At 41.5% G+C, this 15,637-nt stretch overlaps 1 protein-coding gene across 1 annotated transcript in view; it reads right to left on the minus strand.

Annotated features, from left to right (window-relative positions):
• The window catches only part of Arhgap6 (Rho GTPase activating protein 6), a 257,159-nt gene extending 256,120 nt beyond the window's left edge, over nt 1-1,039 (minus strand). The window contains exon 1 of the mRNA XM_026784884.1: nt 711-1,039. Coding sequence (XP_026640685.1) covers nt 711-755 — 45 coding nt within the window. The 5' untranslated portion in view covers nt 756-1,039. The remainder of the gene's footprint in view (nt 1-710) is intronic.
• Between the last annotated feature and the right edge of the window lie 14,598 nt (nt 1,040-15,637).

Consider the following 15,637-nt stretch of genomic DNA (forward strand, 5'->3'; position numbering starts at 1 on the left):
AAAAAAAAAAAAAAAACTGCGTAATCTAGAATTTTCTTTGGTTAGCCATTAATGTGAAACATGCACTCCTTCAAAGGACACAAGTTCCATATATTGCATATGCTCGGTGGGTACCTGCAGCGACAGCACAAAATAAGCCCCCAATAAATATTTGTGCGACATTGAAGTTAACAGAAAGAAGAGAGGTCACCATGAGGTAAGGAAGGCTCCAAGAGAGGACTTCCTGGTAACCCCTTAAATTAAGCAGATAATCTGTCTCTTTGCACACTCCTAGGAAAATGTACAAACTCCTTCCAAGGAATAAACTCGGTGCACTTAAAGCTCCCTGCGACATTTCTCCAGTAACTCTTCTGGTCACACATCCAGATTAGTGGATAGCCTTCACTTCTATCTACCTCAATTCTAATCTTTCCATTATATCTAACCAAAAGCAGCAAGGTAGTGATGGGGTCCAGCCCCAGGTAGTGGACTCAGTGACCACTGCTCAAGTTAAGGGACACTGAGTGCACCGACGGCTTCATGCATGAATTTCGAGGAGCATGGCTGAGTTCTGGAGCAGGTGGACCTCCCGGGTGAGGTACCTGGCACACTCAATTCCCCAGCCAAAAGACCTCTAGAGAGCGGATCCCATCACCTCCACGCAGTCCCCCTTCTTTGCCAGCAAAGTGGCGCCCCCTTTTGTCTCCGTGCCTGCCGGGACACTCACTTACCGCGTAGTGCAGTCGCGGCTTCTCGCTGTAGGACGGGTCCCCCATGTCCCCGCCTGGAGGAGCAGCAGGCTCTCCTGCTCAGCCTAGAGTCACAGTGTCTCTTAGAGGTTCCCTTTACTTCACTGCCATCTCAGAGTAAGCTCTGGGCGTCAGCCCTGCTGTGCTCTGAGCGCACTGAGCCCGAGCTTGGCTCCGCGAGTCGCTGGCACGAAGTCCCGAGGCAGAGCCTGTGGGGACCGGGAGGAGGAGGCAGCGAGCAGGGGGAGGGCGAGGAGGAGGAGGGAGCGGCCAAGTCTGATGAGATGGGCGGGCATTTAATTCCTTCTGCTCCTGGCCAGTCCCTGCTGAGGCAGTGGCCGCTGCCAGCTGTTGGAGGCTGCAGCCACTGAGGTCGCCCAAGACAGGTGTCAGGTTGGCCAATGTCCCGCCTCCTAGCACTTGACTCCTCCCCGGCCCCCTAGTTCCGACATTCAAGGCTGGGGCTTCAACACCTGCGCAGAGAAAAGCTTAGGTTTCCAAGAGAAATTTTGATTAACTTTCAAAGAGCTGGGCGCCTGTTGCTAGAAGGCAATTCCCATCGATCTCAAGGGAGTTGAGGGTTTTGAAAAACCTTGATCTGAGTCTCAAAATGCTGGGACCCTCAGGGATCTCAGGCACAAGAGAAGGATCTAAGCAATACTGCCTCTGGGACCTGCTGAAGCTAGGAGGATGATTTGGAGGCTGGACAGAAAGGCTAAGGAAGTTTGCACTAGGCAGTGTAGGGAAGCCCAAAGAGATAGTCGTGGAGAATTTGTTAAAACAGGAGTGAGTTTCCACCCCAGCTGGGTTTGAGCATACATTGCAGGGTAAGGGACAGCATTGAACAAGGAGCTATCTGCTGTTTTGATCCTTAGGTGTCAACGGGGGAAAACAGATCTGCAAAAATTTGGAAAGAAAAGAGGAACACTACTGGCGAACACTGCCAGGCAAATCAACTCGTTTTTTTAGCCCACACTGGAACTGCACAGTAACTCATACAATTGGTTTCTGCTCTAAAATCCCTCCATGGAAACCTGTCCTTTAAAACACCTCATTAAAAAAAAGTCACCAAGTTTCCTCAGAGAGAAATGCAGACAAGGCGGGAGGTGGGGGTAGAGTGGAGGCTCCAGACCCGTGAAATTCACTAACTCAGGCCCCAGATTGGTAGCTGGGATGAGGGAAGTGGCCTTGGGGATGACTTAATGCTAGTTCTTCAGTGTCCTGTCTATTGAACTATAGAAACACCCTCTGCCAGATCTGTATTAGGGGCAAAGAGAGAAAAGCAGGACATGGTCCTTGTCTAATTCATGTGGACAGGCCTGTTCACCAACAGACATATAATTATTTGAAAACAATTGGCAGCATATTCATAACAAACAGTGGAAATTGTGAGCACCAAGGAGCAGGAATCCTAGATAATTTCACAATGGTCCAACTATTTGAAAAACTGGACAGTTATATTGAAGCTGACTGCATGCGTGCCTTCTCATGCAACGATTCTCTTTGGTGCTGCACTGGTGGTATAGAGGCGAGCATAGCTGCCTTCCACTCACGCATACATGGGAATCATTAAAATGACCGCACCGCATACAACTGTGTTCATAATATTTTCAGGCATAGTTGCACACAATGGGACTACTCTAAACATTTGTAAACTGGTGCAAAAAAAAGTCATCGTCAGGATATGTGCACAGTAAAATAATGCTCAGAAATAGTCAGATATGATCCGTGGTAACCGACGACAGAATAGCAATGATCAAGGTGGAGAATGGGGACTAGGAAGGAAGCGGAGAGCAATTTGTGTTCTGGGGTGCTAAAGACGGTCTGTGGTTTGATCTGTAAGACAGTTACTGGAGCGTATTTGTGCATAAACAGTCATTGCACCATAGAGCTCAGCAGACTGGTGCCACTTACGCCCTTTACTGTGTGTATTTTACACTGCCATAAAACATACAAAATAAACTTAAAGTCAAGCTTCTTCTCAAACAGAAATCTGCAGCCAGAATGTTGCCTATATTATGAGCAAGACATTCAGTTGTTTGCCTGTACCTCTCGTTCTCCCTGCAGTTTGCATTGCTCAAATCCCCTACTCCTTTGCTATAACGGGAGCGCAGGCTCAACCTGTTCACTTTAGAGGCTTCCCTGCTCAAACATGTCCAGGCAGGACTGGGAAAATGACACACTAAAATCCTCTCCTTTTACTTTCTTTCTTATCGGTTGCTGAAAAATAACCTTTAGAAGGAAGTCTTCAAAGAAAATAGAGAACTACTGCACACTTTGTAATCTTCCGCCCTTCAAAGACTCACAACTGCCACAGCCTAGGGAGGATGTGTGTATGAAAATGAGATAGGAGGTGGACTAACCATGATAGGCCAGGTTTAGGGACTTTTGCTCCACCGATTTCTACCCAGATGAACTCTCCAGCAGAATAAGATGGCTTAGCTTTGGGGCCACACAGTGAGGCCCTGTTTCCAACAAGCAAACAAGATGAACTCTGCCTTCAGGAATCTTTCTTTCATCATTGAAGCTTGGAGTTTCCATTAAGCATCTGTTTCTTTGAGGAATGCTACATTAACAATATATTGAAACAAGAAACATTGAGTTTCTCTTTGATAAAAACCCTTCACCAGAGTCTTTTGATCATTACTTTTGAGCAATTCACCTCTTAAAACTGGGTTGTCCCCAAATTTGCTTGCATTATATTCTTGAAAACGCAGCAATAGAAGAATTCACGCTTCCCAATCTGTGCCCTTACATTTTAGACAGGACTTTTGTCTTCTAGAATATTGCTTTCTAAAGTGCAATTATTAAGTTGCCATGAAATCAATGTGATGTCTCCCACACCCCATGGTAGAAGGGGTTTTGTGGTATAGGACAAGGATTTAAGAAGATGAGTGGTTAGTCCTCCAGCAAAGACACCTCATAAAAACATCATCTGTTCATTCAAATCTCAGCCCATGTGTTGAAGGCACAAGTCACAAAACAGGACCTTAAAGATTGTACATAGTACTAAGAGGTCTGTGCACTTAGAAATAATTTAAATTCACCGGTTATTTCTATTTAAGTACATTTATTTCCAGGTCTACTCTTGAATCTCCAGGTGTGTCTTCCCAAATTATTCACTTTTCCAAACCCATTCAGTGCATCAGTCCATAGGCTCTGGGTGAGCTCAATCGTATCTTATGGTGCATGGGGCTTCAAAGTTCATATTTGAACATTTAGGATAATGGGAGACACTGCAGGAAACAAGAAACTTTTCTGTTGGGCTCAAACTTCCTCCCACTCATTATAATATTCTTTTTTCTTCTGTTATTGTGGCACTAGAATGCAACCAAGGACTTCATGCATGGTAGGCAAGTATCCCCCCCCGAAGCTATATCCCTAGGCCTGGTTCCACTTAAAAATAAATTTCTCTATATTTATCATTCTCCCCAGAGGCGACTCAAAAATAATCTCTGAGTTACTCTAACAGCATCATCGCCAAGAGAAAAGCACGTGTGTGCCACGTTAATAGTAGAGCGCCGGTGCATTCCCTGCTCCCAGACATGGTGGCACTATGAACACTGAATCTTGTCTCCCAGAACATTCAACTTAAAATGGAGTCTACCTGTCTATACATTAAGTTACAATTTTCCTTATTTGGTGAAAACTCAAGGGTGATGGCTTACCATTGCTCAGGAAAACCTTAATTACATTTGTGGAAGCAAATTAAACTGTGGGCTTTCGAAGGAGCCAAGAACACACCGGAGAGTGCTTAGCTCCATCACATGGGATCTGCTTGAGAAGTGTATTTCTACTCTAAATCCAGTGGTGCCACTCCTCCATCCTAGTATCCCGATAGCCCAGCCCTTGAAAGTAGTTTATCGTTTTGAAACAGAAAAAGAGAGAGCAATTTAGGGGCAACTCAACTAATTTTTACAGAACATTTCTGCATCTACCTTTCAGCCACGTTAAGGAATGGAGCGCTCCTAACTCCAGGTCCCGATCCCCTGCTATTCATAGCCACGGCCTCATCCTGAAGTGGAAGACATCTTTTATTTTTTATGATTTGTTTATTTTTATTTTATGTGTATAGCTGTTTTGCCTGCATGTATGTCTGTACAACATTAGCGTACAGGGCTTTTGGTGGCCGGAAGTTGTATGATACTCCGGAACTGGAGTTACAGGCAGTTGTTATTTGCCATGCTGGTACTGCAAAACAAACAAGTTTTCTTAACCATTGAGCCATCTCTCTAGTCCCAACAGTATCTTATTTTTGATTGATTTCATTTCCTGTCTTCCTTTTTACACTGACTTTGGAGGACTCCTAATTCTTTGTTGTCGAGCAGCCTTGTGTCCTATAGCATGTTTAGAAGCACCACCTATTTTTAACGCTAGATGCCAGCAGTATTTATTCTCCTCTGATTACACAAACTGTCTCCAAACATTGCCAAATGGTCCTTGGTGCAAGAGGATGCAAAATCCCACTTTATGGAAAGTATTTTAGAAAGCTAAGCACCCAAAACTGTTAGTCATTTCCTAACTTTATGTATACATAGACACATGCCTAAATATGCTTTTATTACATCCAGCCTCTTTTGATCAATACTATATTTGAAAGTTCATCTGTATCGGTGAATGTCATTGTAGCTTGTCCTTTCCATTGCTGTGTGGTATTCCATTGCATGGGGGACAATTGTTTACATTTTTTAACTGCTAATGAACATTTATGGTCATTCCAATTTAGGACCAGTGAAAATCACATACCTTGAGTATCTCCACACATATCCCCATGTGCACACATGGGTGCCTTTTTACAGGCTAAGGAACTAGAAATAGAGTTGTAGGGCTATAAGCATGCCTGAGTTTAATGTTCCTGGATAGTGCCCCACAGTTTCCCAAATGGATTGTATTAATTAAAAGCTTTATTTACTCTACCATATAAATAGACTGAACATAGTTTATATAAAGGCTGAGCATAGTTTAGAGTTGACTCTCTTTTAGGCTTTCTCACAGAGCTACGAAAATTAAATTAAAGAACCAAATCCCAGGATAAAGAAGAGCTAGGAAGTAGCTCCTTGCCCCTCCCCCCTTTCAATATCATCTCTCCTGAAATTAAAGGAGGGCCTTCTAGCTCTGCTGGGGCCCTGGCATCAACAATGTCATTGCTGATTTCACCCACTCACAAGCAGGAACAAATGAGAGACTCTGTATGCTTTAGGTGGAGGACATTCCTAACTTTATGTATACATAGACACATGCATAAATATGCTTTTATTACATCCAGCCTCTTTTGATCAATTCATCAATGATCTCCCAGTTCATCAGGGAGAAGTTCAACCTGCTTGTGGGGGGTAGCAATCTCAAAGAACAAATTGGAAACATATGTGCCAATTCAGAATGATCAGTTTGTTCGATAGTCACAATTCCTTACTTCACTTGCTAAATCCCTAGGAGGGATCCAAGAAAGGACAAAAGGCCCTTGTTCCTTTCTCCAACTCAGTTAAAGATATAACCCTCAGCCTGAAAGCAGATCTGGGATCAAGACTAGTGCCTGAAGAATTCCTAATGATCCCAAGGATATTGCCTGAAACTGCAATCACCCGGGAGAGATTAGAAAGACGGGCATGGCTTTGGTATAGCCTCACGGTGCTGTCTGTGGTCTCAATCACCAGCATAAAGAACATCACAGAGTTATGTATCGATTATGAACAGAAACATGATGACCTGAGAATGCAGGGGAGAAGGCGAGCAAAGGAGGATTGGGGTAAAGCAAGTATTACGATAGGTTTCCATTAAGGTTCCATTGGTTCTACTGTACTTGCTATCTGATATGTTCACTGAAGAACTGCTACTCAGTGTGCCAAGGATCCCGGGAGAATGCCCTTTAAAAGAACCCACAGAGAGATGGTTCTAAAATAAATGTTCTGTTCAAGGGTCATTAATCAAAAAAGGAGAGGACACAATCCCTCCAGCTATGACTTTCCAAACTGCTGCTTGAGAATCAAGAAATGGCTTGGCCAATTCACTCTTGAACTGATGGCTACTTCAATTAACTGACCATGAGGTGCACTAGACTGTTGTCTGGCAACACCTATCATGGAGAGGGGAGGGACTCATGAGGGCCAAACCCTCCTTGAGGCAGTGAATGGCTTCTGGAAGAGGGAGAGATATTTTCTTTAGTGGCATAGTCACTGATAAGTTGTCCATGCTCTTTTACTTATTTTTCTTCTTCTACATTTTAGTTTTTAAATAGTAATATAATTACAAAAATTCCCCCTTTGCTTTCCTGCACTCAAAACCTATGATGTAGCACCCCTTACACATTCTCAAAACCATGGCTTGTCTCTCTTTAATTGCTTATCATTATTATTTCTAAATGCGTAAATATAACCAACTCAGTCTTGGTAATTTTACTTATATGTACATTCCTGACTAATTAGTATTGGATAACCATCTGGTGCGCTCTTCCCTGGAGAAGATCATTTCTCCCACACTCAGCAATCCTTGCTGACTGTAGTTCTTTGTCTAAGGTTGATGCCTTGTGAGCTTCCCTCTACTGTGTAATCATGTTCTTTTAAATAATACTTCATCCACACTCAAATTAAAAAATACTTTAAAAATTAAAAAAAGAAAATTCAAAGTATGCAATAAAAAAAATAAAATGTATTTGCAAAAAAAAACCCTTTACTTAAGACTGTTAGGTTACCAAGAAGAAGAATAAGAGAAGGAGGAATAAGAAGAGGAAGAGGAAGAGGAAGAAGAGAATAAAAGAATATCCAATAACAAGAAAAAAACAGATATGAAAGTAGAAGTAGAAAGACAAATGAGATGAGTAGGAATGGGAGGAGGCAACAGAAGGGTGAATATGATTAAAATGCTTTAAGTACTTCCTCAAAAAGTCATAATGAAACCTGCTCTTATATACAATTACTATAAGCTGATAAAAAGAAAAATAACTTTTCATTTATAGCCACAATCAAGGGTATTATATTCCTTTCTATAATCCTAAACTTTCTTCATCTTCATGGTGGCTCAAATGCCAAATTGCAGAATTTCCAAGACTGTGACACCACTACAAGTAATAGAATGATTATTCTAAATAATATTGATTTCACTGTTTACTGAGCACCTAAATCAGGGGTTCTGGGGAAGCCACAAATAGTATCTTCATTATATTGATGTGAGGAAAACATGATTACTTACATTTTATTCAAGGGGAGAGTTGTTGTATACACATATTATATGGTGCAATTGAAATGTAAATAGAAATTTGAACATAAAACAGTTTTCACAGTAATCAAGGAGGTTTCAACGTAATGGTCATATGTTATGATTAGTTATACTCATTCATTTATTTACCAGTATCTCTCTCCATATCTCTTTGGTCAGCAATTCCCAACTGGAGATGATTTTGCTCACAAGGGGACAGTCGGCAGTGCCTAGAGCTACCATGGCCTGTTACAACTTGGAAGAAATGCCGAATAGAAGATAACTCTCATCATAAGAATCTGACCCATAATACCAAGATTACTGAGGTTGCGAAATCTTTAGTAGCCATAGGAAAGTCACTCTTTAAGAATTTCTATGTAAGAGTAGTATATCTCCTATCGAAAACATTGGCCCTGCTAGTAAAGTATACATATTGTGCCACCAAAGGATAAATACACACATTGCAAAAGATTATAGCTAAGCTGACATCAGGAACCACACAACATGGCAGGTTGTTGGAATGCCAGTAGATTGCTTGGCCATTTGTGGCATCCTTTTACAGGACTTGGCTTTTTTCTCCAAATAAACAAATTTTGTAACCTCAAAAATGCCTTAGTTTCTAGGCACAGCAGTAATACAAAGGGTGACCCTGTGTTACTGTGGTGACTATAGTTTTCAAAACATTTGCACATGTAATGGTACTCCCCCAATAAATCTATCTTGTGATCCATTTTTATGATAACAAGGAGAACATATGAGGCCAACATTAAAATTTTGTTGTCAGGCATCTAATAAAAAGAAGAGAATGAAACAAAATGCCCCTCTCCTGCCAAGACACTTAACCTATCTGGAGCCCATTAATCCAACAAATACCATGAGCCAGAGCATTCCAGAATCCTGAGGAATGTTTAACACACAAGGTCAGAACACCAACAGTTTAGCAGCTTCTTGCCTTGTAGTACAGCAAAAACCAAACAAAAGAAACAAAGATTTCTTAAATTCTTTTCTTGGGGACCACATTTTATGAGCATGGATCTCAACTGAAGCGAATTAGTAGACAGCCCCTGGGCACCTTTGGTAATAAGGAGAAGCAGCTACGGTTGCTGCAACCTGAAAGCAGAGAGAGCTGCTCCTTACATCTAATGTGCAGAGGCCAGGAATGTTGTTCGGTATCCTATTGTGAATACACGAGACAGCTTCACATACAGCAAAAGATGGTCTGGCCACAAATGTCCATAGCACAGAGGTTGAGAAATTCTGGTTTATATAAAAATTGTTCCAGTAAAAGGAACTAAGCAGGATCTACACTAGAATTTTTTCTTTGTTTTCATTTTGGTTGTCATCTTTCTTTGCAAACACACACAGTACAGATGAAAAAATATTACATGAAGATATAAAATTTTATTCCCTATCATCAGAAGATGATACAAGAAGAAAGGGTCCAAGCATAAATGGCTAATTAGTAATCAAAAGAATAATCTTGAGGGCTACGGCTTCAGCACACATTTCAATGTAGGTTTTTAATTATTATTAAAGAAAGTCCTCAGAACACACTGATCAGAATCGCTTTAAGCACCAGCTCAGAAATGACATTTTAAACAAGATCTTTATGTACAACACAATTCGAGAATCACAGAAATAGTCAGGAGATGCAGAAAACGATGCTTACAATGGCTTGTCCTTGGTCAAGAGATTTGTGCAAGGTCAAACAGGCAATTTGAGACAATACCGGAAGCTATGCTAAGCCCTAAATATCACATTTTAAAAGATGCAAAAATATACCTTGGTATATGACTAAACAGGAAGAATCAGATACACTGATAGCTACTGAAAAAGAATGAACGTCACATTTTACCCAGTTCAGTAGAACTCTGGCTTCATTTTCCTGCGACGTCATCAAGTTTTCTGCCTACTGTCTTCAGGACACATGAAGTCTTCAAAGTTCTCAAGATATGTTATTTTTCTATTTCACAAACAAGGAATTTTTCATATTAACAGGTTAAAAAAAGTGACAATGTATGTATGAAATTGGCCAGTCCTTACGATTTTCTAAAAGGAAAACCCTGTTAGCGTCTACTAAAGAGTCTTCTTTCTCAAGCTTTTAGGTGTGCTGTTAAGTCTCCAATGTATGCTTTCTCTGTTTTCTTTAAGTGGGCACTTAGTGCTATGAACTTTCCTCTTAGCACTGCTTTCATAGTGTCCCATAGGTTTGAGTATGTTGTCCCTTTATTTTCATTAAATTCAAGGAAGACTTTAATTTCTTTCTTTATTCCTTCCTTGACCCAGGTGTGGTTCAGTACTTGACTGTTCAGTTTCCATGAGTTTGTCGGCTTTCTGGATTATTGTTGAATTTTAACTTTAATCCGTGGTGATCTGATAAGACGCAGGTGGACACTGATATTTTTTTTGTATCTGTGGAGGTTTCCTTTGTTTCCGAGTATGTGGTCAATTTTCAAGAAGGTTCCATGAGCTGCAGAGAAGAAGGTATATTCTTTCCTATTTGGGTGGAATGTTCTATAGATGTCTGTTAAGTCCATTTGCTTCATTACCTCCAGTAGTTCTCTTACTTCTCTATTAGGTTTCTGTCTGATTGACCTGTCCATTGCTGAGAGAGGTGTATTGAAGTCTCCTACTACTAGTGTGTGTGGTTTGATGGACATAATTCTCAAGGTCCAAATCAGGAGCAGAAGGAGAGAGAGCACGAGCAAGGAACTCAGGACCGCAAGGGGTGCACCCACACACGGAGACAATGGGGATGTTCTATTGGGAACTCACCAAGGCCAGTTGGCCTGGGTCTGAAAAAGCCTGGGATAAAACCGGACTCACTAAACATAGCGGACAATGAAGACTACTGAGAACTCAAGAACAATGGCAATGGGTTTCTGATCCTACTGCACGTACTGGCTTTGTAAGAGCCTACGCAGTTTGGATGCTCAACTTACTAGACCTGGATGGAGGTGGGGGTTCCTTGGACTTCCCACAGGGCAGGGAACCCTGATTGCTCTTCGGGCTGAGGAGGGAGGGGGGACTTGATTGGGGGAGGGGGAGGGAAATGGGAGGCGGTGGCGGGGAAGAGATGGAAATCTTTAATAAATAAATAAATAAAAAGAGTCTTCTTACCCAGAGGGTGATTTTTTTCCCCTCTGATTTTGGAAAATTAAAAATAATCCACCAATGGTTCACTGTTGGTGATGGGAAAGCATTAGCTTTGGAACAAAAGCAAGCTGTTTTTTACATCATAACAGATATTGCAACAACTTCCAAGCTCTCTGTTTGCACCCCTATAAGTACCATCGCTGCACTGCAATGATTCAATGGACAGAAGAGAGTCAATCTGTAAAAGTTGAAGAAGGACATTAAGGCAATGATGAAAGATCTGAAGGGATGTTATGTGTAAGAAAGGAAAGTTTTTGTGCATTTTTCTAGAGACGCTTGGACAAAAACCGAGAGTGGAAGTTATGAAGACTCAGGTTTTGGCTATAGATAAGAAAGAAATCTTTGTGTCTGCACTATCAATTCTAAGTGGATAACTAAGAGAAATGAAAATCCACATAAAAGCTTGCACAGAAAATTGTCATAGCAGAAATACTCACAATAGTCAGAACAACTCAAATGTTCATCAGCTGATGAATAGACAAAATCTGTCTACTCGATAGGTTACTTGACCATAAAAGGTCAAGTGTAGTTACATTATATAATCTGCATTCACCTTAATGTATGGATGGTGACTGAAAGAAGCCCATCAGAAAAGATCACGTACGGTATGATTCTATTTATATGAAATATGCAAACAAGTAAATCAAGACAGAGCAAGAGTTCATTTGTGGCTTCTGGGGACTAGGCACTCGAGTGGTTAATAAGTTAATAAGATCAAAAGTATCATGCTCACAAAAATGGTATAAAATGGACTGAAGAGATTGTTGTTTACTTTAAATGAGTGTGCTGCGTGGCATATGAATTCTATGGAAGGAAGGGAAGAAGGTGGACAGAGAGAAGGAAGGCAGGATGGACTGTTACCTTTTTCCCTGGTAATATTTAAACTGAGCTTTGAAGTCCTGTAGCTGGAGATATTGCACTACACCACCATTTCCCTATAGGCTTGCTAGCTTTAAGATCTCTCAATGCTTTATCCTTTCCCTGTTTTTCTAGCCCAACCTGAGTGGCCTAAGGCTGAAGACTAGCTTCTATTTTTTCCACTGAGGCCATTCTTTCATTTACTCTTCCCGTGATAACTGAAGGCAAGAACTCTTTGTTTGTCTTACTTATGTGATTGCTTATTGACTTAGGTAGAGTTCGCCAGAAATATGATAGGACAATGACTGACATGGGGATGATTTTCCAAGAATGTGCTCCCCAGAGAAACTTGTAAGGATAGATAAAGGGCTGGGAAATGGAAGAAGTCAATTCCGGGAACAGTGTCTAGTGTTATCCCAGCCTCAGTCTGACTCTGATGGGAGAGATCTGGAGTATAAAGAAATCCCAGAGTTTGTTCCTCTTTAAGCCGAGGGACCTCTGACTTCATAGTTTTCCTCCCACCAGGCATGATCTACGGGATGTCCCAGGATGACAGAAACTCCCAGGAATTTCCTGTTCCTTGTGGGTACAGAAAAACTGCTCCAGAACCAATAGGAAATCTTTTGGAAACATTCAAGAGTTGCTCATTAGAAGCTAAGGAATGACACAGAGAATTGGGGTGTGTGTGTGTGTGTGTGTGTGTGTGTGTGTGCACGCGCGTGCGCATGTGTGTGTGTGTGTGTGTGTTTATTTCTGAGGGCATATATGTGTGTGGTGAAACAGGCACATATGTGCATGTATGTGTAGAAGCCAGAGGACACTAACATCCCCTGTCTTCCTGACTCACCCGCTGACTTGGTTTTTGACACAGGGTCTTTTGGCTAATCCTGTAGCTCACCAGTTTAGCTAAGCGCTAGCCAAAGAACTCTGATGATCTGAATGTCTCTGCCTCCCTAGCAGCAGAACTGCAGGCATACACAATAAAACCTGGCTTTTTTTACATGGGTGCCGGGTACCTGAACTCAAGTCTTTATGCTTATACATTAAAACCAATGTAAAAAGGAAGGAAGGAGTCGGTTCAAATAAAAAGATCTGAGATGTTCTGAGCAGAACTCCAAAAAGAATCAGTACAACATGGCTTGAAATATTTAAGCCGTTCAAAAAAAATAAACTAGAAAAGCTGTTTATTATTCTGGGTCTATAGCAGGCCCTGAACATGGTAGAAGCTTGAAGCATCCAGATACATTTTCAGATTCTGTGGCTCAAGCTTCTCAGGCACAGCCTCTGCATTTCTGCTATCCTTGCTGATGAATGCTTTATCTGGCATCTTTGCCCACATCACACTTGCTCCATTTCAGAGGCTGGAAATCTTCTGAAGTAGCAGAGCTGCTGGCTCACACTGCAGGCATTTCTCACCAGCTTCATCAACCTTATTTACCATTTCACCACTTAGTTTAAGGTCAGACAGATTCCCAAGCTGCAAACCCATGAAAACACCTATGACTGGCTTGAGTTCTCCTGAATTAACACAAATTGGCCTAATATACTGACCATTCTACCACGCACACAGACTCTCTGATTCATCAATTTTTCAATCATCCCATTTGGGGAGTACTGAGAATTTAACTTAGAGCTTCATGCCAGGCAAGCACTCCACCAGTGAGCTATATTGCTGGCCTAACAATATTTTGGTAGTGTTTAAGATAGTGTTTGCTGTATGTATATCTAGAAACTCCCACTCATTTCCTGCTCCTTCTGTGTACAGGAAAACTGTTTCAGAACACCATAGGACATCCTTTCCAAGAGTTCAGATGCTGTGTACAGAAGCTGCACAATGGCACAGAAGCAGAATTGCTGGGTGTGGTGGGGGTGTGGGTATATGGTATACGTTGTATAAGTACAGATGGGCCTTGATTTACAATGCCATTTTCCCACTTTATTATGGTTCAAAAGTGAACAGGGGTGACACCAATAGCCATGCCAATGTGGACAGGGGAAAGCCTATGAGACCTCTACCCTACACGAAGCACTGCGCATAACTAAGGCATACAGAGAGTCGGAGAAACAGTCTTCCTCAGGGAAGAGTATCCCAATTGGTTGTGCAGTGCCAAACGGTCAGCCCTGAAAGCATACATGTAAGTAGCATTATACAGACTGAAGAGGTTGTACTTAGGAGTGGGGGAGAACGGAGAGGAGGGCTGTTCATGTAATAATAATTAGTGGAAAATGAGGCCATGCATTTGAGGGGGATATGGAAAGGTTTGGAGGGAGGAAAAGGAAGGATAAATCATATAATTATAATCTCAAAAATAAGAGAAGAAAGTGATATTCATTAAGTAGAAATGACCCATTCAACTTCAAACTTTTTTCCTTGACTTGAAATATATAGTAAAAAAATTCTGAAAGTCAGCCAGCAGCAGCCAGCAACAGCTCCTGGTCAGTCTTGTGCTCATGGAAAAACCACATAATACTGCACAGTGTAGCATGCTCCTTAGCTACAGGATCTAGCAGGTTACGGATATTGGATGCATAAATGCATACTTGACTTGTGGCATTTTCAATCTCTGATGGGTTTCTTGGGCTGTAACCTCATTATAATTCAAGGAATACTATGCCTTTATATATTTAAAACACTACCGCGTAATCTAAGTACTCCCTAGAAGACCTTTTATTAGAAGCATATACCTTCTCACAATATGCAGGACAGCATCTTTGCCTTGAAAGCTGTTCTCTCAACAATCTTGGCAGGTTTTTCTGAGAAATCTCAATTCTTACAAGCTGTTTCTACCTTCTGTTTCTCCTCCCCGCATGTTTTCCCTTTCTCACGTCCCATGAGGCTATCACACAAGACGAGGGTTAAGCAGAAATGCTGTAAACAGCTGACGGATTGAGTAAATGAAAACTCAAAGACAGGAGGGAGTAGAAATAAAAAGAGCTCCCAGAAGCTCTTGACGCATATTTGGGTGGTAAGGAGTGAGCCAGAGGGCTTTGCTCCAGAGCCTGCTTTTGTTTGTATCTATGAAAGTGCACGAGTTGAAATTCCATAAATAGAGGAGCTTCTGTACCACGTCCTATTGCTAATATTTTCTTTTCCTCTGACGTCTGTCCTCAGCTTTTCAGTTCATGGTGAGTGCTTAATAAATGCATGACGACTGTGTTGGAAAGTGTCACAGACACCAAAAGCATTTGAGAGAAACCTAGGAAAATACCAAAGGGGGAAAAAAATCATCATTCAATAAATTCTCCTAAACTTAAAAGGGCAAGGATGTTGCTTTTCAACCGGGAGTCTCTGAAAGGACAAACTTGCGAGGAGATGTTTGTCTCAAATTTAGCACAGGAATGCATTCATTTCTCAAATGGTTTGGGAAAAATCAAAGAACTGTTATTACATGATGTGTGAAAAGTATTTGAAGTTCAGATTCTTGCCCTTGTAAATAAAGACTTCTTAGAGCGCAATCCTGCCCATCCAGCTAAGTATTTGTATATGTTACTTTCTCCTTAAACTGGGAATGCTGAGCAGCTGTTACAAGGAATCATTGAACAACCCAGGAAACATACAGGGTCTGGCCCTTCACCGACAATGTTCACTGACCCCTAGATTTAAACAGTGAAACGGCACTATCTTTCTCTCTTTTTCATACTTTGAGCTTTCATCTTCTCCCTCGGGGACTTTACAAATCCCAAGAAAAGATTGTCTCTTCCAT

The sequence above is a fragment of the Microtus ochrogaster genome, chromosome X, assembly GCF_000317375.1.
Source record: "Microtus ochrogaster isolate Prairie Vole_2 chromosome X, MicOch1.0, whole genome shotgun sequence".
In the NCBI taxonomy this organism is placed as follows: domain Eukaryota; kingdom Metazoa; phylum Chordata; class Mammalia; order Rodentia; family Cricetidae; genus Microtus; species Microtus ochrogaster.